At 44.4% G+C, this 25,827-nt stretch overlaps 1 protein-coding gene across 2 annotated transcripts in view; it reads right to left on the bottom strand.

Annotated features, from left to right (window-relative positions):
* grid1b (glutamate receptor, ionotropic, delta 1b) overlaps positions 1-23,842 on the bottom strand; it is a 380,700-nt gene extending 356,858 nt beyond the window's left edge. For both annotated transcript variants that reach the window (XM_024386514.2, XM_024386515.2), the window contains exons 1-2: positions 23,493-23,842; positions 20,166-20,321 (exon numbers count right to left, since the gene is read on the bottom strand). In XM_024386514.2, coding sequence (XP_024242282.1) covers positions 20,166-20,321; positions 23,493-23,574 — 238 coding nt within the window. In that variant the 5' untranslated portion in view covers positions 23,575-23,842. The remainder of the gene's footprint in view (positions 1-20,165; positions 20,322-23,492) is intronic.
* Between the last annotated feature and the right edge of the window lie 1,985 nt (positions 23,843-25,827).

The following is a 25,827-nucleotide window of genomic DNA, read 5'->3' as shown; positions in this document are numbered from 1 at the left end:
ACCCTCTGTGTACGCCGAGGAACTTCCAACTTTCCACCTTCTCCACTATTGTCCCTTCGATGTGGATAGGGGTGGTGCCCCCTCTGCTGTTCCCTGAAGTCCACGATCATCTCCTTTGTTTTGTTGACGTTGAGTGAGAGGTTGTTTTCCTGACACCACACTCCAAGTGCCCTCACCTCCTCCCTGTAGGCTGTCTTGTCATTGTAGGTAATCAAGCCTTCATCAAGCATCATCAAAAGGTGATGATTGAGTTGTAGGCGTGCATGGCCACGCAGTCATGGGTGAACAGGGAGTAGAGAAGGGGACTGAGCACACACCCTTGTGGGCCCCCTGTGTTTACGATCAACGAAGTGGAGATGTTGTTTTCTACCTTCACCACCTGGGGGCGGCCCATCAGGAAGTCCAGGACCCAATTGCACAGGGCAGGGTTGAGACCCAGGGCCTAAAGCTTAATGATAAGCTTGGAGGATACTATGGTGTTGAATGCTGAGCTGTCGTCAATGAACAGCATTCTTACATAGGTATTCCTCTTGTCAAGATGGGATAGGGCATTGTGATGGCAATTGCATCATTTGTGGATGTATTGGGGTGGTATAAAAATTGAAGTGGGTCTAGGATTCTTAATTAGTCTCTCAAAATATTTAATTTTTTACTTTATTTAACAAGGCAAGTCAGTTAAGAACAAACTGTTATTTTCAATGACGGACTAGGAACAGTGGGTTAACTGCCTTGTTCAGGGGCAGAACAACAGATTGTTACCTTGCCAGCGAGGATTCGATCTTGCAACCTTTCGGTTACTAGTCCAACTCTCTAACCACTAGGCTACCTGACGCCCTGTGATGACAGACGTGAGTGCTACGGGGCTATAGTCATTTTGTTCAGTTGCCTTTGCCTTCTTGGGTACAGGAACAAAGGTGGCCATCTTAAAGCATGTGGGGACAGCAGATTGAATATGTCTGTAAACACACCAGCCAGCTGGTCTGCGCATGCACTGGGGACGCGGCTAGGGCCCGTCTGGGCCGGCAGCCTAGCAAGAGTTGACACGTTGAAATGTCTTACTCACGTCGGCCACGGAGAAGGAGAGCCCACAGTCCTTGGTAGCGGGCCGCGTCAGTGGCACTGTATTATCCTCAAAGCGGGCAAAGAAGGTGTTTAGTTTGTCTGGAAGCAAGACGTTGGTGTCCGTGACGTGGCTGGTTTTCTTTTTGTAGTCCATTATTGTCTGTGGACCCTGCCACATACATCTCGTGTCTGAGCCGTTGAATTGCACATCCACTTTGTCTCTATTCTGACATTTCACTTGTTTGATTGCCTTGCGGAGGGAATAACTACACTGTTTGTAGTCACCTTTCCATGGTTAAATGTGATGGTTCGCACCTTCAGTTTTGCGCGAATGCCGCCATCTATCCACGGTTTCTGGTTAGGGTAGGTTTTAATATTGTGGCTACAACATCTCCTATGCACTTCCTTATAAACTCACTCACCGAATCAGCGTTTAAATCGATATTATTGTCTGAGGCTACCAGGAACATGTCACAGTCCGCGTGATCAAAACAATCTTGAAGCGTGGATTCCAATTGGTCAGACCAGCGTTGAAAAGTCCTTATCACGGTTTCATCGTGTTTGAGTTTCTGCCTATAGGAAGGAAGGAGAAAAATTGAGTCGTGGTCAGATTTGCCCGAAAGGAGGGTGGCGGAGGGCCTTGTATGCATCGCGGAAGTTAGAGTAGCAGTGATCCAGTGTTTTGCCAGTGCGAGTACTACAATCAATATGCTGATAGAATTTAGGTTGCCTTGTTCTCAATTTTGCTTTGTTAAAATCCACAGCTACAATAAATGCAGCCTCGGGATATATGGTTTCCAGTTTGTATAAAGTCCAGTGAAGTTCCTTGAGGGCCGTCGTGGTATCGGCTTGAGGGGGGATAAACACGGCTGTGACAATAACCGACGAGAATTCTCTTGGGAGACAATATTGTCGGCATCTGATTGTGAGGAATTGTAAGTCAGGTGAACAAAAGGACTTGAGTTCCTTTTTTTGAGTTCCTTTTTAATTGCACCATGAGCCGTTAATCATGAAACATACACCCCTGCCCTTCTTCTTCCCAGAGAGTTTATTTCTGTCAAACGCTCCTATGAACTTCACATGTTGCTGCTCATGGGTCCTCTTAGATGGAAACGCCCTGGAACGTTTGTGAGAATTCTACAAAATACGTTTCGCTTTTACAAGACCTGAAAATAACTATTTCAGGGTGTGATTTGCGATATGCATATTCTACATGACGCTAGCAACCTAGCTTTTTATAAAGGGCAAAGAGTTCCACATGACTCACACTGCCGCATCACCATGCATTGTACTCTGGTCGTGGATCTTTGATCCGTTACTCACGCAGGTCCAGTATTCGTTTCAGCCAGGGATAGTCACACATGCTTTATAGCCCAGATCCCGGTATCAAACGCTCCAGGATGTGGGCCATACAAGGCACATGTGGAAGCGCACTAAGTCAATTTCCTTGATTCCTTGACTTCATCTCGCAGATCAGGTGCGCCGAAAACAACAGGTGTAGACCTTGAAATGGTGTAGACAGTGAAATGCTTACTTACGAGCCCCTAACCAACAGTGCAATTTTTAAGTTAAAAAAAGAGGTATTAGGTTAACAATAGATATACAAAAGAAAAAGAAAACAGTAAAATGCCAGTGAAAATAACAGTAGTGAGACCATACACAGATGGTACCGGTACAGAGTCAATGTGCGGGGACACCGGTTAGTCGAGGTAATTGAGGTAGTATGTACATGTAGGTATAGTTAAAGTGACTATGCATATATGATAAACAGAGAGTAGCAGCAGCATAAAAGAGGGGGTTGGCGAGTGGTGGGTGGCAGGTGCGCGCGGGACACAATGCAAATGGTCCAGGTAGCCAATGTGTGGGTGCACCGGTTAGTTGAGCTAGTTGAGGTAATATGTACGTGAATGTATAGTTAAAGTGACTATGCATATATGGTAAACAAAGGGTAGCCTCTGCACATACAATGCATAATTGAAACTCCACTGTATACATGCATAATGTTATTGCTCACTGTACATACTGTAATTCAGAGGAGGCTGGTGCGAAAGGAAAGAGGAGCAGAAAGCTTCCTGCAATGCTGATGATGTCATACCACCACTAGAGTCTGTCTTTCAGCCTCATGGGCCTACAGTATAATACTCCATCCATATAGCTTATTTCCTGGAGAGGTTGCTATTTTTTTCTTATCCCTTTCAAACAAGCCATCTTTGCAGTATGAATAGTCCCTCCAGAGGTATTAGACACATAGCTAGCTACTTGAGGGGGAACAGGCCTTATATCAAGTAGTGGTTGATCCTATGGACTCTCATCCTACTAACATACACCTCTGGGTAGGTACAGTGCTATAGAATGGGATATAAACATTCTTGATAAGATGTACATGACCTAAGCTGTTATACAGTCACTTCCTGGTCTTCAACGCAGGCCTATGGTGCTGTAGAACAGAACACAAACAGGCTTACACAGGTCAGTCAACAAGGTCAACAGGCGGGAGCTCTACATGTACTAAAGCCTCAAACATGTGAAACAGCATCCGCTACGGTACGTATTTAAGTGATAATACCCGAGAAGCCAGTTTTGTTTTTTAGGTATATTGGCACGGGAGTCGTTAGGCATAGATGGAACAGAGTAAACAGGCATTTTAACGTTGTAGATTTAGTCGTGGTAACTTCTGAAATAGACACCGGCTGGAATGCGGTTTTAACTAATCAGCATTCAGGATTAGACCCACCCGTTGTAAAATTAAGCAATAAGGCATGAGGGGGTGTGGTATGTGGCCAATATACCACGGCTAAGGGCTGTTCTTAGGCACGATGCATGGCGGAGTTCCTTGGCCCAGCCCTTCGCTGTGGTATATTGGCTATATACCACAAACCCCAGAGGTGCCTCATTGTTATTATAAACTGGTTACCAACCTAATTAGAGCAGTAAAAATCAATGTTTTGACATACCCATGGCATACAGTCTGATATACAATGGCTGTCAGCCAATCAGCATTCAGGGTTCGAACCACCCAGTTTATAATAAGCGTGAGAACATGAAGAGGGCTCTTGCCGGCCAATAATCACACACCACCAAAGAAACCTGCTCGTCACAATAGAGCATTAGGCGTTTGGCTGTATGCTAATGAGGGTTTGATTTATATTATAGAGCTGAGTGCTCTTTGAGAACAGAAAATGGGGACAAATGACAGCGTCAATTATGAATCATTCACCGACAACTCCTGCTAAAAGGCTTTGATAACCACGTGCCCCCACAAGGGTCCCCGTCCGTCTACCTTTCCCCCGACCCTACCTCTTAATAATTGATGGAATTTTTGGGATTGGGTTAAGTAGGAAGGTAGTAGCTAGGCTCGTAAAGTACAGCGGTAGTGTAAGTGCGATGATTTTTTCATGGTTCACTAAGAGGCATGAGAGACGGCAGTAATAGCTACCTGCTGATGTGATGAGACAATCACGCCTTAATTGCATAGTTTAATAGTTGGGCCATGTGCCTGATAATTGGAGGCATTTGCCTGCTAAACAGCAGTCATCTTCTTACAATATTCCCTGTGCCATAATCATTCCAGCTGCAGTGAAAGTCATTTTTTCTTTAAGGTTCGTTTCCATTCTCTGTTTAGCAATCAATATAAATGGCTTCTTTTAATAATAGGGGTGGCAGGTAGACTAGTGGTTAGAGCGTTGGGCCAATAACTGAAAGGTTGCTGAATCGAATCCCCGAGCTGACAAGGCAAAAAATCTGTCGTTCTACCCCTGAACAAGGCAGTTAACCCCACTGTTCCCCGGTAGGGTGTCAGTAAATAAGCATTTGTTCTTTAACTGACTTGCCTAGTTAAATAAAGGTTCAATTTTTAAAATGTGGAAGCGCGCTGAGTAAATTTCCTTGATTCCTTGATTTCATCTCACAGATTAATTAGCCTCTGCACATACAATGCATAATTGAAACTCCACTGTATACATGCATAATGTTATTGCTCACTGTACATACTGTAATTCAGAGGAGGCTGGTGCGAAAGGAAAGAGGAGCAGAAAGCTTCCTGCAATGCTGATGATGTCATACCACCACTAGAGTCTGTCTTTCAGCCTCATGGGCCTACAGTATAATACTCCATCCATATAGCTTATTTCCTGGAGAGGTTGCTATTTTTTTCTTATCCCTTTCAAACAAGCCATCTTTGCAGTATGAATAGTCACTCCAGAGGTATTAGACACATAGCTAGCTACTTGAGGGGGAACAGGCCTTATATCAAGTAGTGGTTGATCCTATGGACTCTCATCCTACTAACATACACCTCTGGGTAGGTACAGTGCTATAGAATGGGATATAAACATTATTGATAAGATGTACATGACCTAAGCTGTTATACAGTCACTTCCTGGTCTTCAACGCAGGCCTATGGTGCTGTAGAACAGAACACAAACAGGCTTACACAGGTCAGTCAACAAGGTCGACAGGCGGGAGCTCTACATGTACTAAAGCCTCAAACGTGTGAAACGGCATCCGCTAAGGTATGTATTTAAGTGGTAATGCCCGAGAAGCCAGTTTTCTTTAGGATATATTGGCACGGGAGTCATTAGGCATAGATGGAACAGAGTAAATAGGCATTTTAACATCATAGATTTAGTCGTGGTAACTTCTGGAATAGAAACTGGCTGGAATGCGGTTTTAACTAATCAGCATTCAGGATTAGACCGACCCATTTGTATAATTAAGCAATAAGACACGAGGGGATGTGGTATATGGCCAATATACCACGGCTAAGGGCTGTTCTTAGGCACGATGTCTCTCTCTCTCTGCCTCTCTCTCTCCCCCCCCCCGTCTCTCCCTTTCAGTGCATGGTTCTCTCCAAGGCACAAAGGTGAGTCATTCTGATTGAATAGTGTAATGCTGCAGCGTGGTGTGAGTGACGAGAGGGAAGAGAGGGGCGTTCCGGTGCGTCACCATGGAGAGTGCCGCTGCTGTTCTCCCCCTGTGGACCTGTAGAGTGAAAGCTGCCAAAGGACAAGGAGTTTTTCTTTAGCATGTGACGTGGCTCAGGCTCTAGTTAGGTTATAACTAGATCTACATTAAGAAACAGTCTTTTTTTCTTTTTTTTATATTTAACCTTTATTTAATTAATTTGGCAAGTCAGTTAAAAACAAGTTCTTATTTACAATGACGGCCTACCGGGGAACAACTGCCTCGTTCAGGGGCAGAAAGACAGATGTTAACCTTGTAAAAAATGTACATTTCGGCTACTGGCCCAACGCTCTAACCACGAGGCTACCTGCCACCCCCAATATGTTTAATCTCAATCCATGTTTAATCTCAATCCATGTTTAATCTCAATCCAAATCTCTTCATCATTGTCAGTCCAAACGAACCACAACCTAATGAAAACAGGGGGAAAAAAACATCAGAAAAGAGTCAAAAAAGGTATCTGCGATCTGTACTGAGATGGCTTGCAGAGATCAGAGAGTGGAATGAAATTTGCCCCGATGGTGTTTCTCCCTTTGAAAACAGTCACGCAGGAAATCTCTGCAACTTCAGAAACCCTTTCAATCTCAGCCACATAACTTCCGGACCAAATATGTAAAATTTATGTGGGGCTTGGATCTATAGCCCTGAGACAAGTTGGTCCAGGAAATGATCCTGCTTAAGATGTAAATTCTCCTCATTGCTGAATTCAGGTTAGAGAATCGCCTTAGGCCACATAAACTGTAGAAAAGGTCAACTAGCGGAGGCTACACACTGCAACAGGTGGGTCCCTCTAGTCTATATCGATACACTATCACAGTAGATCACAATACGCTGGATATAGGGCTTTTGGCTGTGCCGTAAATTCTTTGAGTACATTTTCATTGTCTAAATAAAAGGGAAAGAGTACATTTACAACATGTCCCAGTATTAGATGACAGGCAGCTGTTCTATGTCATGACTCAAAATCTTAACAGTGCACCCGCGTGATCAGCAATGAGCAATGGGTACTTTACACAAGTGTTTTTACATGGGTAAGTGTGCTTTTTAAAACGTTTCTATCTATCAGCTATGAGGGACATTAACATTGACAGCAGTTGATTTAGACTAAATCGTGCCACTAGTGTCTGGTGGTTAAAACAACACAACGAGAGCGGTCTTAACTACGATATATTACATTACCTGATCCATCATTCATCCCTCACTGCTTCCCTCCGAGTGTTACCGCTGCTTCCCTCCGAGTGTTACCGCTGCTTCCCTCCGAGTGTTACCGCTGCTTCCCTCCGAGTGTTACCGCTGCTTCCCTCCGAGTGTTACCGCTGCTTCCCTCCGAGTGTTACCGCTGCTTCCCTCTGAGTGTTACCGCTGCTTCCTCCGAGTGTTACCGCTGCTTCCATCCGAGTGTTACCGCTGCTTCCCTCCGAGTGTTACCGCTGCTTCCCTCCGAGTGTTACCGCTGCTTCCATCCGAGTGTTACCGCTGCTTTCGAGTGTTACCGCTGCTTCCATCTGAGTGTTACCGCTGCTTCCCTCCGAGTGTGACCGCTGCTTCCATCTGAGTGTTACCGCTGCTTCCTCCGAGTGTTACTGCTGCTTCCCTCCGAGTGTTACCGCTGCTTCCATCTGAGTGTTACCGCTGCTTCCCTCCGAGTGTTACCGCTGCTTCCATCTGAGTGTTACCGCTGCTTCCCTCCGAGTGTTACCGCTGCTTCCATCTGAGTGTTACCGCTGCTTCCCTCCGAGTGTTACCGCTGCTTCCATCTGAGTGTTACCGCTGCTTCCCTCCGAGTGTTACCGCTGCTTCCATCCGAGTGTTACCGCTGCTTCCATCCGAGTGTTACCGCTGCTTCCCTCCGAGTGTTACCGCTGCTTCCCTCCGAGTGTTACCGCTGCTTCCATCTGAGTGTTACCGCTGCTTCCCTCCGAGTGTTACCGCTGCTTCCATCCGAGTGTTACCGCTGCTTCCCTCCGAGTGTTACCGCTGCTTCCATCTGAGTGTTACCGCTGCTTCCATCCGAGTGTTACCGCTGCTTCCCTCCGAGTGTTACCGCTGCTTCCATCCGAGTGTTACCGCTGCTTCCCTCCGAGTGTTACCGCTGCTTCCATCCGAGTGTTACCGCTGCTTCCCTCCGAGTGTTACCGCTGCTTCCCTCCGAGTGTTACCGCTGCTTCCCTCCGAGTGTTACCGCTGCTTCCCTCCGAGTGTTACCGCTGCTTCCATCCGAGTGTTACCGCTGCTTCCCTCCGAGTGTTACCGCTGCTTCCATCCGAGTGTTACCGCTGCTTCCCTCCGAGTGTTACCGCTGCTTCCCCTCCGAGTGTTACCGCTGCTTCCCTCCGAGTGTTACCGCTGCTTCCCTCCGAGTGTTACCGCTGCTTCCATCCGAGTGTTACCGCTGCTTCCATCCGAGTGTTACCGCTGCTTCCATCCGAGTGTTACCGCTGCTTCCCTCCGAGTGTTACCGCTGCTTTCCATCCGAGTGTTACCGCTGCTTCCCTCCGAGTGTTACCGCTGCTTCCCTCCGAGTGTTACCGCTGCTTCCATCCGAGTGTTACCGCTGCTTCCCTCCGAGTGTTACCGCTGCTTCCATCCGAGTGTTACCGCTGCTTCCATCCGAGTGTTACCGCTGCTTCCCTCCGAGTGTTACCGCTGCTTCCATCCGAGTGTTACCGCTGCTTCCATCCGAGTGTTACCGCTGCTTCCATCCGAGTGTTACTGCTGCTTCCATCCGAGTGTTACCGCTGCTTCCATCCGAGTGTTACCGCTGCTTCCCTCCGAGTGTTACCGCTGCTTCCATCCGAGTGTTACCGCTGCTTCCATCCGTGTGTTACCGCTGCTTCCCTCCGAGTGTTACCGCTGCTTCCATCTGAGTGTTACCGCTGCTTCCCTCCGAGTGTTACCGCTGCTTCCATCCGAGTGTTACCGCTGCTTCCCTCCGAGTGTTACCGCTGCTTCCATCCGAGTGTTACCGCTGCTTCCATCCGAGTGTTACCGCTGCTTCCATCCGAGTGTTACCTCTGCTTCCCTATTCCCTGGTGGCAGGATAGTAGTTCCATTCCACAGCCACTAGAAATATTTAATAAAACATGATAGGAGTTTTAGATGCCCGAATTAACGAGGGGGCGATTTGGAGGGCTTCATAACGGAAGCTGGAAGAATAAAGCAAGAAAGTAAAAACTGACCCCACTTTGCTGATTACAGCAGGCTACCACTCCGCTACCGAATTATAGATCTCTGGAAGTCAGGACCTGCAAAAATTTATAATAAACAACTCTGGAAAAGAACTACTGCAAAAATATTTTTTCTTGGGGAATGAAAGGTGCTAATATATTGGCTAATAAAATGATATGGATATACTGCGAGGCTAATTGTTCGCCCCTGTTTTTCAATTTTCGCCTGAAATGACATACTAAAGTCTATGTCTTGGGATATGTTCTTGTTACTTACAACCTCATGCTAATCGCATTAGCCAAGGTTAGCTCAACCATCCCATGGAAGTGACACCGATCCCAAAGAGGTTTTAACTGCCTTAAATGGGAAAATAATAACAACCCTGAAGAATCACATCAACTCCTTTAAGTGCTGAGATACTTTCCAAACATGGCACATTTTGTATCCATGCAAAAAAATATATTCCTGGCAAGATTAAGCATGAGATTTACATGAGAGGATACACTAAACGCTTCACACTAAATGCTTCCTCAGACCATGCACAGACCAGCTGGCTGGTGTTTACAGACATTTTCAATCTCTCCCTGTCCCAGTCTGCTGTCCCCACTTGCTTCAAGATGTCCACCATTGTTCCTGTACCCAAGAAAACAAAGGTAACTGAACTAAATGACTATCGCCCCGTAGCACTCTGTCACCATGAAGTGCTTTGAGAGGCTAGTTAAGGATCATATCACCTCTGTCTTACCTGGCTCCCCAGACCCACTTCAATTTGCTTTAACGCCCCAATAGATCCACAGATGATGCAATCGCCAACGCACTGCACACTACCACATCCCATCTTGACAATACCTACGTTAGAATGCTGTTCATTGACTGTACCTCAGCCTTCAACACCATAGTACCCTCTAAGCTCATCATTAAGCTTGATGCCCTGGATCTGATCCCCGCCCTGTGCAACTAGGTCTTGACACTTCCTGATGGGCCACCCCCAGGTGGTGAAGGTAGGAAACAAAACCTCCACTTCGCTGATCTTCAACACATGGGCCCCACAAGGGTGTATGCTCAGCCCCCTCCTGTACTCCCTGTTCACCCATGACTGCGTGGCCATGCACGCCTCCAACTCAACCATCAAGTTTCCAGACGACACAACAGTAGTAGATATTATTACCAACAATGACGAGACAGCCTACAAGGAGGAGGTGAGAGCCCTGGTGGAGTGATGCCAGAAAAATAAAATTTACACTATGATGGATACAAAATGAAGGAGCTGATCGTGGACTTCAGGAAACAGCAGAGGGAGCACACCCCTATCCACATCGATGGGACCACAGTGGAGAAGGTGGAAAGCTTCAAGTTCCTCGGTGTACACATCACTGACAATCTGAATTGATCCACCCACACAGACAAAAGTCAAATCAAAATCAAATAAACTTTATTTGTCACATGCGCCAAATACAACAAGTGTAGACTTTACCGTGAAATGCTTATTTACAAGGCCTTAACCAACAGCGCAGTCCAAGAAGAGTTAAAAAAATATTTACCATGTAGACTAAAATAAAAAGTAATAATAAAAAGTAACACAATAAAAATAACAATAACGAGGCTATATACAGGGGGCACCGGTACCGAGTCTGGGGTACTGGTTAGTTGAGGTAATTTGTACATGTAGGTAGGGGTGAAGTGAATATGCATAGATAATAAACACTGAGTAGCAGCAGTGTACAAAAGGGAGGGGGGGTCAATGTAAATTGTCCGGTGGCCATTTGATTAATTGTTCAGCAATCTTATGGCTTGGGGGTAGAAGCTGTTAAGGAGCCTTTTGGTCCTAGACTTGGCACTCCAGTACCGCTTGCCGTGCAGTAGCAGAGAAAACAGTCTATAACTTGGGTGACTGGAGTCTCTTACAATTTTATGGGCTTTCCTCTGACACCGCCTACTGTAGAGGTCCTGGATGGCAGGAAGCTTAGCCCCAGTGATGTACTGGGCCGTAGGCACTACGCTCTGTAGCGCCTTATGGTCAGATGCCGAGCAGTTGCCATACCAGGCGGTGATGCAACCGGTCAGGATGCTCTTGATGGTGCAGCTGTAGAACCTTTGAGGATCTGGGGACCCATGCCAAATCTTTTCAGTCTCCTGAGGGGGAAAAGGTTTTGTCTTGCCCTCTTCATGACTGTCTTGGTATATTTTGGACCATGTTAGTTTGTTGATGATGTGGACACCAAGGGACTTGAAACTCTTGACCCGCTCCACTACAGCCCCGTCGGTGTTAATGGGGGCCTGTTCGGCCCGCCTTTTCCTATATTCCACAATCAGCTCCTTTGTCTTGCTCACATCGAGGGAGAGGTTGTTGTCCTCCTCCCTATAGGCCATCTCATCGATGTCGGTGATCAAGCCTATCACTGTTGTATCATCAGCAAACTTAATGATGGTGTTGGAGTCGTGTTTGGCCACGCAGTCATGGGTGAACAGGGAATACAGGAGGGGACTAACTACACACCCCTGAGGGCCCCTGTGTTAAGGATCAGCGTGGCAGACATGTTGTTGCCTACTCTTATCACCTCGGGGGGCCCCGTCAGGAAGGCCAGGATCCAGTTGCAGAGGGAGGTGTTTAGTTCCAGAGTCCTTAGCTTGGTGATGAGCTTTGTGGGCACTATGGTGTTGAACACTGAGCTGTAGTCAATGAACAGCACTCTCACCAGGTGAGAAAGGGCAGTGTGGAGTGTGATTGAGATTGCGTCATCTGTGGATCTGTTGGGGCGGTATGTGAATTGGAGTGGGTCTAGGTTGTCCGGGAGGATGCTGTTGTTGTGAGCCATGACCAGCCTTTCAAAGCAGTTCATGGCTACCGACGTGAGTGTCATGGGGCAGCAATATTTTAGGCAGGTTATCTTCGCTTCCTTGGGCACAGGGACTATGGTGGTCTGCTTGAAACATGTAGGTAATACAGACTCGGTCAGGGAAAGGTTGAAAATGTAATTGAAGACACTTGACAGTTGGTCCACGCATGCTTTGAGTACACGTCCTGGTAATCCGTCTGGTCCAGCGGCTTTGTGAATGTTGACCTGTTTAAAGGTTTTGTTCACATCGGCTACCAAGAACGTTATCACACAGTCAACTAGAACAGCTGGTGCTCTTGTGCATGCTTCAGTGTTGCTTGCCTCGAAGCGAGCATGAAAAGCATTTAGCTCGTCTGGTAGGCTCGCAGCACTGGGCAGCTCGTGTCTGGGTTTCCCTTTGTAATCAGTAATAGTTTTCAAGCCCTGCCACATACGACGAGCGTCAGAGGCGGTGTAATAGGATTCAATCTTAATCCTGTATTGACCCTTTGCTTGTTTGATGGTTCATCTGAGGACATGCAGGATTTCTTATAAGCGTCTGGATTAGTCCCCCGCTCCTGGAAAGCATCAGCTCTAGCATTTAGCTTGATGCAGATGTTGCCTGTAATCCATGGCTTCTTGTTGGGATATGTACATACAGTCACTGTGGGGAAGACTTCGTCGATGCACTTATTGATGAAGCCGATGACTGAGGTGTTGTGCTCTTCAATGCCATTGGATGAATCCCGGAAACATATTCCAGTCTGTGCTAGCAAAACAGTTCTGTATTGAGCAAGTCACTGGTACTTCCTGCTTTAGTTTTTGCTTGTAAGCAGGAAAGGTGGTCTAGGATTGTTTTTTTCTGGTTGCACATGTGACATGCTGGTAAAAATTTGGTAAAACTGATTTTTGCCTGACAGTGTGGTGAAGAACGTCCGGAGATTGAAGAAATTTAGCTTGGCCCCTAAGACTCTCAAAAACCTTTACAGATGCACAATTGAGATCATCCTGTCGGGCTGTATCACCGGCCTTGTACGGAAACTGCACCGCCCACAACTGCAGCGCTCTCCAGAGGGGGGTACGGTTTGCCCAACGCATCACCAAAGGTGAAGTACACTCAATAATAGACATTTCCCCTCTTGGAGAGTGGTGGCCCATGCTCTCATAACTCCAGTTTCAATGACTAGCTGTTATCAATACAGCCAGACCTTAACCCTGCTGTGGTTTAAAACGACTCTCCTTCCACCTCGGTCACTACTAGCTACATGGTGCAGAAAGGGAAAAAACTCTCAAGGGAAATTGGCTCAGTTCCATTTTCAAATGTTATATGCTTTATTGGGAACCAGCTTCTTCTCTGCTTGATCCACTTCACCCTACTTGATCCACTTCACCCTACTTGCTTGAGAAGTTGCAAGTTAATCCTACAAGTCTGTCTCAATGCTTTAGCAGGAAGTACAATAGCACTGAATCTCTGTTCATCTCTGCTATACTAAAACATGAGAGATTGCCTACGGCTGATAGCAAGTGCTATATGATGGCCTAGTAGGCAGTATCCGAAAAAAGACGTGCAGTCAATGGGTGCCTATCATGTGAGCAGATCAGCACAGAGAGAGAGAGAGCAATGGAGCGAGACAGAAGTTAAGCGAATGAACAAAGCGTGCCGTGGGCAGGCACATCAGTGGGACAGAGGATGGTAATTTGTCTGCAAAGGACCGAGCAGCGGGAGCCATCACTCACACCGGAGCTCTCCATCATTAGATTCCCAGGTGTCTGAAGGTTATTTTATCAGGTAACGGAGAAACACACACACAACTGTCCTCACGCAAAAGGCCTCCACAGCGAGCCCAAGCAGCTTGCCAGGCCGCCTGACCGCATTTGAATCAGTGTTTGCATCAGAATGCCGGGATATGAGCAGTAAAGTCCACAAATTAATTATCCCGGATGGCTCCGTTTAAAGCACGGTGCGCAGCTAATGGATGAACTCTCAGAGGCACCCACGGGCAGTATATCTTGAGGAGGCAGAATTGGGCTTGTACTTTTGGATGTTTGTCCCCACTCCAGCTATGCATCTCCTTTCTAAATTGCACCAGTCCAGGAGAAAAAGTCAGGGCGGCACCATGATTAATTCTGCCCAATTGTTTCCTCTGTCATAAAATGGGCGTCTTTCACGCATTGCCAGCCAGCACTGACTGATGCGGGTTCAGGGTTGGAGCTGGCTGACATGAGGGATTCTCAGAGCTCACTGTAGAAACACAACAGAGCGGAAGAGAGGGAGGAGGAGAGAGGGAGGAGGAGAGAGGGAGATCAATCTCATCACTTTGTGATCCCAGTGTAACACTATCTCTGGTCCCATTGGAGAAGTTGCACATCGAAGTCCCGAGTCTCTCTACCTTCACGGTGAAAATAAGAGCAGGCTTAAGTCTTCTGTGATGTATCCTTATCAGTCGTATCGATTGTATTGTACATATCCATTGAACTCCAACTGAATAGGTCACTTCCAGGAGAGACGGATGAATGTTCTTCATAAACACTCATCTCATCTGCATGGCCACCAAAAAGGGCATATCAATTAAACGCTTAAAGCCTGGAGAGAAAAGCTTTTTCTGTTTTGTTTTCTAGTGAGATGAATATGCATGTGGTAAATAATGGAACCCAACCAGTGAATGCTGCTCCGACAATGAGGAGAAATGTCTCCATGAACTATAACAATAATTTGTTCAGCGGAGGATGCCAAGGGTAAAATGATTGTTTTAACACTCAAGCGGTAATGGAGCTGCTCGTCATGATGAAGAAAACGTCATTAGCCTAATTTGTTTGAATTTAAAAATCCATTAAAAATGTGTACAGCGAGAAACAAAAAGTTGAGCAAGTATCCAATAACGACACTTCAGCATCAGAGTCAATAAAAATATCGAACCATTATAAAGCTCGTTGAGATTTCTATTATGAACAGCGCTATTTAAGTTCAATTAGTTATTATTATTAAGATTATATAAATTGTTCTGTGGTTGGGGATGCTGAGTGTGAGGTTCTAATTCCAATTATTTTTGACCAAACATTTCATAGGTAATGAGAAATGTAATTAGACAAACTTTCAGAAGTCATTCTTGATGCTTATAAACAATAGTTTCATATAGAATCAAATTAAAGGCTTGCGGTAAAATAATTGCATGTTCCAAGGATGAAAAACAACTCCTCCCTAAATGCACAATCACCATTATTAATGAGCTGCCACTGTCATAAGAAACACTAATGCTTTGTCTTGTATGTGATGTGTTTTCAAACAACCTAAATCAACTTTACTGCAATGAACAACTGTGTGTGTGCGTGCAAGTCGCTACACGCATGTCATGTTTCTCTGCTCTTTTATGAAATGTCTTCATTGGTGTTGTGAATGATTCTGTATCCATGGGCAACGGGAGGGGTATGGTAACACATGCTTTCCTTGTCCTCAAGCAACACAATACGGACATCATTAGGGATGAAACACTGCCTATCAGTTACCATGAACAACACATAGGACTATGTGTGCCTCCAGTATCTTCACTTGCATTGGTTATTCACTCCTACAAAACTCCACCAATCATGTTTCTCTAAAATGTTCAATTAAACACAGGGACACAGCACTGGGCAGAGGGTTTCTTATTAACCTCCTTTCGTATGGGAACAAAACGTAATGGGCACAGGCAGGGGCGTCATACACCTATTATTTTAGAGGGGTCACGAAGTACGTGTGGATGGGGGGGAAGGGGGTTGGAGAATTTAGCACTTTTCAAACACCTGAAACAGATTTTTTCCTGTAATCAGGAGCTATAATCATTATGCCTAATTCTAAATAAAATAAGTTATATGTACAGTATATAATTGTCATTTTAATGACGGTGTCATCTCTATATAGTACATTAACATGCCTAGGATATTACATCCACATTCCAACACAGTTAATGAGATCATCATCATCACTACAGGCACATATCATGGCATCATAATTAAAGCACACATATTCATTGTGGTGCCAGATTATGTTCAAACCAAGTGTTTTTCTGCATATATAAGCATGCCTCTGTATCTTCCAGACTGGTGTTTCTATTTTTAAATCATCTAAATATCTTTCTTTGCATCTCTGCTAAAATCTAGGTAAAAGATTGAAAGGAATTATAGTGTTATTCAGTTCATTTATGAATTGCTTGTTTTTGTAAAGTCTAGCAACCTTGCCAGCAGGCATGCCAGCTAAGACAGACGAACTTGATTGACAGCCTGAAATGGCTAGGAAGCTAGTTATGAGGTTGGAAGATTGGGAACCTATCTAGCTGGCTAGCTAAATCCAACTTCATAAAATGTATAGGTGGCTAGTATTACAGAGAAACAACAAAACATTTTGTTTTCATTTATTCCTCAAAAAGGAATCAATAGGCTACATAGCTTAACCAAATGTACAAACATACTTCCTGTGTCCTGCCCATCACTGGCAGCTAAATCAAATCAAGCATTATGTGTGTCACTCTACACTCTCTCTTTGCCTGGTCCAGTCAGTGTGCCCCCTCCGCAAAATACTGCTGGTGGTAGATTTTTCTACAGTTAATATAAGGAAATCAGTCAATTGAAATAAATTCTTTAGCCCCTAATCTATGGATTTCACATGACTGGCAATACAGATATGCATCTGTTGGTCACAGATAACTTTTAAAAAAAGGTAGGGGCATGGATCAGAAAAGCAGTCAGTATCTGGTGTGACCACAATTTGCCTCACACAGCGCGACACATCCCCTTCGCATAGAGTTGAACAGGCTGTTGATTGTGGCCAGGGGAATGTTGTCCCACTACTCTTAATGGCTGTGAGAAGTTGCTGGATATTGGCGGGAACTGTAACACGCTGTCGTACACATCAATCCAGGGGATCCCAAACATGCTCAATAGGTGACATGTCTGGTGAGTATGCAGGCCATGGAAGAACTGGAACATTTTCAGCTTCCAGGAATTGTGTACAGATCCTTGCATTATTGGGCCATGCATTATCATGCTGAAACATGAGGTGATGGCAGCGGATAAATGGCACGACAATGGGACTCAGAATCTCGTTACGGTATCTCTGTGCATTCAAATTGCCATCGATAAAATGCAATTGGGTTCATTGTTCATAGCTTATGCCTGCCCATTCCATAACCCCAAGAACATTGACATCAGCAAACCGCTCGCCCACATGACACATACAAACTGTCTACAGTTGAAACCGGGATTAATCAATGAAGAGCACCCTTCTCCAGCATGCCAGTGGCCATTGACGGTGAGCATTTGTCCACTGAAGTCGGTTACAACGCCAAACGCCGGTTAGGTCAAGACTCTGGTGAGGACGACGTGCACCTTCACCAAGATGTTTCTGACAGTTTGTGCAGAAACTCTTCAACTGTGAAAACCCACAGGTTCATCAGCTGTTCGGGTGGCTCATCTCAGACCATCCCGCAGGTGAAGAAGCCAGATGTGGAGGTCCTGGGCTGGCATGGTTACACGTTGTCAGCGGTTTTGAGACCTGTTCGACATACTGCCAAATTCTCTAAAATGACGTTGGAGGCAGCTTATGGTAGAGAAATTAACATTTAATTATCTGGCAATAGCTCTGGTGGACATTCATGCAGTCAATATGCCAATTGCACACTCCATCAAAACTTGAAACATCTATGGCATTGTGCTGTGTGACAAAACTGCACATTTTAGAGTAGCTTTTTTATTGTCCCCAGCACAAGGAATGATCATGCTGTTTAATCATCTTATTTATATACACACCAGTCAAGTGGATGGATTATCTTGGCAAAGGAAAAATACTCAGTAACAGCGATGTAACAAATTTGTGAACAACATTAAAGAGAAATAAGCTTTTTGTGCGTATGCATATTGAACATGACTGGGATCTTTTATTTCAGCTCAGGAAACATGGGACCAACAATTGACATGTTGCGTTTATATTTTTGTTTAGTATATTTTCGATAAAACGTGGATCTGAAAAAAAAATCTGTTTAGTAATTAGTTGAACATCTGAAAAAAACAGGACATATCTGAGGGGGCACGTGCCCTTGTGCTCCCTGTGGGCATGACGCCTCTGGTGGAGCTAAGCAACAGAGCGTTGTGTTCTAAGTTAGCCAGGGATCTCTCTCCTCCCTCTCCGCAAGACAGGCATCAGATCAGCAGCTCCATGGCCCCCTGGGCGTCTTTTGTTTCTATTGCTCTCTGAGAGCGGATCGGTGTGAATCCCTCCCTCATTACCCATAATCCTCCAAAGAGGGCTGACTATCTGGCGTGGAGGAAAAGGTCAGCGGTGAGTGGGACGTCATCGAGCCGCTGCCTGGCTGTGCCATATTGATCTCCTCTGTCCCTTTGTCATTAATTGAAAAAGTCCAGGGACTCAACTGTGACCAATTAACGGGCTGCCTCCAAAGTAAATGGGAAAAATATGCCATTGTTAGTGTACTCGTGTGCAAAGGCCACGTATACTTACATGCAGTTAGCATAGATTTGCTGAAAGAGATGTATGAAAATAATGAGCAGCATGTCCTTTGCTGCTATTGACCTCCTCTGGAAGGTCACGGAAGGATCACTGACTGAGTTTCGACTTCAATTCAACATCAACGGCTGCCAAAACAAGATAAGTGTGCATGTACTGTATACGACCTGCACAGACCTCTGGCGAGTAATGATGACATGGTTTACAAGTAATTCTAGAATATCAGAGAAGATCCTTGTACTCAGAAACGTCTGGTGGTCTACGCTTTAAACATAGCCCAAGGCAAAGGTCAAACATGCTGATTGTGCTAATTCACAGGGGCATTGACCCATTGCTCAACTCTCAGGGGTGGGTGTTAAAGATGCACTATCAAACTTTTGTATAATTTCAACCATTAGTTTTGAAAGTGGTGCTCACGAGCCAAAAGTGGTCCTTGTTTTTGTGTGTCCTACATCATCAAATTGTGTCCTGTGTCATCCATTTCATATGGTATGTGATGTCCTGCATTTATTTTGCACTTTGTATGATATGTTAGTAATCCAATTCGTGCTATATATAGGCAAGGTAGACTATCATTGTGAATAAGAATTTATTCTTAACTGACTTGCCTCGTTAAATAAAGGTTAAATAAAATTAAAAATTAAAAAATATGTTTCGAATTTGTTGTGCTTAAGATCCTGGAGTGTATCTTTACTGTAGCTTGGTTGACACAAATGAGCGTGTGAATACACTGTGGATACAGCGTTTAAGTGTGATAGAGCAATGACACATCTCCCTTGTAACACTCCCCTGGCTGATGTCTGTTCAAAGGTCATAGCTTCTTCAACCCAGAAACAGATTTACAGGGCGATTTCAGTGTTATGGGTGTTACATTTGAATGCAAAATCACAACTTTAATGTCTCAGAATGGACAAACGAAATTTAAATGATTCCTATGATTGTGTGTTGTGCCCCTTAGGAGTTCTAAATATTGGAATGTTGGAGATATGAAGCAAATTCGAGGGATTAAGGATATTACATGAAATGGCCATGTATTTTGGAGTGACTGAACATATTAGCTAAAGCCTGTGAGTTTGTAAGTCCTAAGGTCAAAAGAAGGATAGGCATTTCGAAGGCAATGCTTGGCTGAACAAAACAAGGACTATTTTTGAAAATATTGTAATTTCCATTACTACTAAAGAGGAAAAACGACTACTATAGATGTTACACCTTCCATTATGGATATTACAGTCTGAAACAGCAACAACAACAAAAAAGGTATCTAAATCTACCATCATCATGATCATCACCCATACAACAGTAAGACAAGCAAATTAGGCTACCCTTCTTGAAAGCAGAACGTCTATAGGGGTGTCTGCGTACTGGATGGCAATTATGTAGAAAATTGCTATTGAGTCCTGCTCGACTCAATACTTCCACCTAGCTTTCTATCCACAGAAGACACTGCTGCTGGACTAGTTTGGGGAGCCTTGGTTTAAAAGAGCATCAACGAGGAACAGATATTCCCCTTAAAAGGACCCTATTCCCATCTTAAAAATATGACTAACTAGCCTACAAACGGCACTAGCGGTAGGTTATGATACTATAAAGTACTAACCAAATATGGCGAAAGGGGAAAGGGAAAACAATGCATTAAAACAATTCAATGGCATCCCACTTACCTTCCTGGACCGCCTGGAAAGGGTTGTTAACCTCGACAAGTTTTATGGAATGTGTGATTTTCTCGCTCTGCAAAATGTCGTCGTTGAGACTGAGGTCTGAGATCGCCAGCTGGAAAACCTCGTCATCCCTCACTGCGTTCTCCTCGAATATGGCACCTGTTGAAAATATGACATTTTCAACATTGCAATATGTGTAGACGTCCGTTTTCTAAGACTACTGAGGCAGTTGCATTTCAGTTTCAGAGAAATCTCGTTCGCCTGACACTTCTGCCTATGTGTAGCCTAATTAGCCTGGGGACGAGGTTAGTTTCAGAGAAACGATTGAAAAGGTGAATTTGTAAAAGAAAGGGGTGATATGACATGACATGTTAAATCGCCTTTTCCTGATTTAGGTTTTCAGTGAAGCTTAATTAGCATCATAATGAAATGTTGGCGGATGTACATACACATAGATCATTGAATGGGTGGGTGCCAGATCAAGACTTTTCACTTTCCCTGCCCGTCAATGGTGGTTACACGATCCCCAAATTTCAGCACCATGGAGAGCAAGAATGTTGTACCATGTGTCGACCTATATAAACAAACTATCAGCCCCAGCTCCTCTTAGAATATGTACATTAACGAAATACTGTGTCTTGGACCAGATTACCGAAATCTAATCCTTGTTTTTACCATTGTAAAAAGCTGGCCCTGTATCAGTAGTTAGTGGCAATTTCTGCCCACTCATCATCGGCTTCAGTTAGATATGGGCCGGGCTTCACAATATAACTTCGCCCATGCTAGACCTACTACACTATGAAATCCGTTAAGGTTTCACATTATGACCTGGAATTGTTTGTTGATACATTATCAGTCATTTGAAGTTCATTATTGTAAACAGCTTTCAGATGCTATACGATAAAGTAGATTAGGATGTATCGTATTTTGCAGGTGTGCAGGTGGTTTGAGCGAATAGCCTGCTTGATGGTTAACTGGTGTGTTCATCTTATTTAGCGGGGGATGAGAATGTCGCATCTGCCCATTCTGTTTGCCATTGAGAACCGATTGGATTCCCGGTGTACGAGCCCGCCTTCCAATGCAGGGCTAGATAATCACCCCGTAAATCCCTCACGTCAGGTGTCCAATTTATGAAACAGACCTATTCCTCTCCTGCTTATGAAACACACTCCTTTTTTTAGCTACAATGATAACTTAAGAGGAGAAGAAGAACGAATAGGAGAGTTAAAGGATATAGTGCTAAAGAGGGGGGGAAACTTGGTTATTTCACGTCGTTCACAACTGACTGTCTCTATTGGTAGCATTTTACGCACAATAACAATAACCCTAAACTGTCTGATATCTGTAGGATAGCCATATCCATTTAACATTAATAGCCTATATACAAAGCTAGGAGGAGTAACCCCCTCCAAAAAAATTGACCGGAATGAAACTGCCACATTCGATAGTGGGCAGTCTTTTGATTGCCAAGTTCGACCCGTCTTTTATTGAGGGCTATCCAGACTTTTTGCGCAGAAGCAGACTGGGCACGGAGACGGGCTATGGAGAAGGACTATTTGAACCTCATGCCTCATGCGTCAAGCATTCTAAATGAGCATCCGTGGTATTCGAACGTAATGGTGTACCACTCTTCAACTTCCCTCGTTAAGACAATATTTAACAGGAAGTTAATCAGAAAAAGAATGAATTGTTTCAACCATGTTCATGTTAAGATTAGCGTAGCCTCGGCTACTCAAGGGTAGGCTAAAGCTTGAAATAGCACGCTCGATAGGTTACTTACTGGCTTTGCACTGCAAGCTTTTCCTGTCAAGATCACCGATACATTGGATTCCAATAGAACAAAATGTGCCAAAAACTCATCACATCCTCAACGACATTAAATGAACGTTTTGAAAACATTAGAGTAGCCAAATCCAGGTAAAAGCCCTGGTTTCGGGGTAGAGAGGTTGGTGGGGATGACAAAAGTGCAATGGCTACAATACAACTATTCCAATTTGCTTTAGACCGGCTTTGTTAGCTATATGCGGTTGTTATTTATATCTGGGTTAGGCAGACAAAAGTGCAAATGCCATCGATGATAATGTATCCAATACGTGTTTAATTATAAACCCCCGCAATGCTGCCTCTGAAGCTTGATAGTGTCCAAGACAAATAACCTACATGCCTAAGTACTGCAGAATTCTCAAATGTCAAATGCTTCAACTGTTGTCGTGCTTGATGGCTTTATTTCAAGCAATCAACTGGTCACTGCATCACCATTGGTATGCAAAGGTTTTAATGGGCAATTTAAAAATCTGATGTTCCACTGCTAAAGTGTGTATACGTGCGTGCGTGCGTGCATGTGTGTGTGTGTGTGTGTGTGTGTGTGTGTGTGTGTGTGTGTGTGTGTGTGTGTGTGTGTGTGTGTGTGTGTGTGTGTGTGTGTGTGTGTGTGTGTGTGTGTGTGTGTTGGTCAAACAAATGGCATTAAACAAATGTCATTAAACAAATGCCAGTGGCATTACTCAGAAATACAACAATCCAGTCATTCATATTGACCCCTCCCTCCCTTCCCCCCACCATCTTCTCTACTGCCGATGTTAGTTGTTTCGGGAAAAAAATGTATTCAAGACAGATAAAATACATTGGACAAATCCGAAGTCTTACCCACCCAAATTCACCAAACAGGTTACACTGGAATCTATTCTACTGTTGGTTTAGTATTTGTCCCTTTGTCATGTATTTCCTTCACAGGATTGTATTAACATTTCGCTCACGTTCAATTCAAAGTTCAAGCTATAGATGGGGACCGGGAGGAGAAGGGATAGGCAATCCTTTAAAAACCCACGTTGTGTTAGTTCGTCTGATCTAAGCAAATTAGTTAGGTTTTTGTCGTGTGAATAACAAAATATTTGTAACATTGTCTTTATTCTCGTGATTTATGAAAATACACATTAGCGGTGCACTTTTCTAGGGACTTTCAATCAAGCGTTTGCAAAGCCATTCATATGATATTCTGCATAATAGGCAAGGTAAACTGACAAATTGATCTGACAATGACTGCATGGTTTAGAATTCAAGTTAAGATATTGTAACATTTTCACAGCTCCACTTATGACTACGCTACTGACCAGAACTACAGATCAAGCGTGTAAGATCTTTAGTTCAAACTCGCTCTTCATACAGGCTACTAACACATTCAAGATGCATATCTGTCACCCTTATGCCTTCCTAAATGTGTCTTTCATTTCAACAACAAAAGACTGCACTGTTTTATTCGAAGCCCCGAAGGGGTTTATATCACACGTCCGCGCTTTCATCCCTTTCATCCCCCTTGCACAAGCTCCTTACCGATGTGAATGATAGAGTCCGCGCTTGCCACTGAATTGCATTGCAATATCCAAAAGGAAATACATATTATCAGCACTTCCATCTCCGGTTTTGGCTAAAGCAGCTCATCCACGGCCCCTCGTGTGTCAGACCAATCCAAAATAAGCAGCAGTGCGTAAACCAGTTGTTCAGATTGCGACTGAATGAAAGCCGAAGAGAAAACTATAAGGAGGGAGGAAAAATGTCCAGGGTTTCCGGGGTATAGAGAATACGTTAGTGGGAAAGGGAGGTGGCGGTTGGGCAGAAAGGCTTTTCGGTAAGTAAGGCTGAGAATCCGGCGCGCTCTCTGTGGCTCTCGCTCTATCCAGCGAGAGTCTGAAACATAACAATCTGCAAACTGCAGAGGAGGGACCCCCCCCCACAGACACACACACACACACACGCACGCGCGCTGTCTCTCGCTAGCTCACTCTCGATTTTCCCGACCCACGTGACTGCAGAGACTCTCTATCTACACGGCTAAGCTGTCCGGAGAAGGCAGGGAGAGATGGAATCCGAGCAAGCCGGAGACGGGGACGGCGATCAAGACATGCCCTTGAGGCTCCGTCTATCAGCGAATGTACATTACCATGGAAGGTCGGGAACCTGGAAAACCAAAGAATAGCCTACATTAAAAGCACATGGATGGCGCGAAAAGCAGACTTGCATTGCAGTGTAAGTAATCGCACCGGGAGCATAACTTCCAATTTATAGTTTACTGTCATAGAAGATTTTATTTTCAAATGACAAATAGATTGGTGCATGGTAGCCTGTAGCTAGGGGGATGCCACACGCAGCATACTGCGCTGAGGGGTATGTGTATGTGTGTGCGTAAAACCTTTCCACAGCTACAGGTTTGTATAGGGGACCATTTGAAGCGTTGAAAAAATTCACATGTGAAAATTAACTAAATGGCATGAATCGGAAAGAACAGATGTGGCCTGGACAGTGTCTGCTAAGCGTGCCTGCCCGGAGAGAACGCGTGAGCGCACATACGGTTGTGGAGGGGACGCTACTGCAATGTAGTTTGGACGCAGAGGATACACGGGTGGGTATAGAGCACATCTGTCATGGTTTGATACAGGAGCTCATCTAGATCTGTTAGCCCACTGTCTTTGGAAGTTTTGTTTAAAAAAAACATGTATTATATTCTAACCATTGATTACAGTGTCTATTCCACTGACCGCGGTGACAGTGTGGTAAGCCTTCATTTCCATATCGACTGTATTTGGAGACATGCATTATCATAGTAATTCTGTTTATATTAACGCCTGACAAACTGTACACAACTGTTCTTGTATGCCAGTTAAATGACATGTCGAACCTGTCATAAGTTATGGAGAGATTGTACACATGGACATGGAGCCAAGTGACATCATTGTGTTATTCTACTACAGGTTGATCATGTAGATGGCCGAAGAAGGAAGATCACACCCTGAAACTCCAAAAACGAAAGAACCTTCTGTTTTTCCCCCCGCCATGACAATGGTCCATTTCAGAGAAGATTTCTTCATGTAAGACATGGAACAGTAATATTCTTAATCTTACAATTAAAGGATATTTCTTGCGAATGAATGAGAGACGGAAATGTCCCTTAATTGTTTGGCTAAGTCTATTTTTCTCACGGAGAGATTTCAGCACCATGGACAGCTCTGGACTCTACTCATCGCTTTATGATGGATGACTCAATGTCAGATCACATTCGTGCCTCCCTTACAGAGCTGCACATACGGAAGGCTATAATAATAATAATAATACCTCTTGTAAGCCCATACAGTGTATGAATATGCATACATTTTTCTAGACATTTTAAGGGAATTCTGGCTTCTAAACTTTGCCTATATAATTTGCATATATATTTTAGGTAAAAAGGGCTATTCAATATGCAAACATAATTGATTGCTTGCTTATAGCCGGATTGGGCCAGAGGCACTGAGTTGCGAGCCACATGCAGTGAATTGGGATTTTATATCGGTTGACGTTCACGGTAGGGAAAGCGCGCCCACAGCTAGACTCTGGTAACAAGTGGTTGCTGCAGCTCGATCTTTTAGCCTCTCCCAAGATGGAAAAGGAGCAGGGTCGAGAGAAAACAGGGATCTTCTAATAAATAGCATGAGACTGATAGAGAACCGACTCCTAGCCTGTAGACAGTTTAAAATAAATGTTGAACTAAACCACAGAATAAGAAAATAACTGAATTACATACAGTACAGCATTTGTCAAGCATTCCACCAGCGTAGACCAAGTCAAATCCAAGGACACAAAATGTCATATATTTTATGAAAACAATACATATAGGCTACAATGCTACGATATA

The sequence above is a fragment of the Oncorhynchus tshawytscha genome, linkage group LG24, assembly GCF_018296145.1.
Source record: "Oncorhynchus tshawytscha isolate Ot180627B linkage group LG24, Otsh_v2.0, whole genome shotgun sequence".
NCBI lineage: Eukaryota > Metazoa > Chordata > Actinopteri > Salmoniformes > Salmonidae > Oncorhynchus > Oncorhynchus tshawytscha.
The sequence above is the reverse complement of the archived record's forward strand: the minus strand, read 5'-3'. Positions and strand labels throughout refer to the sequence as shown.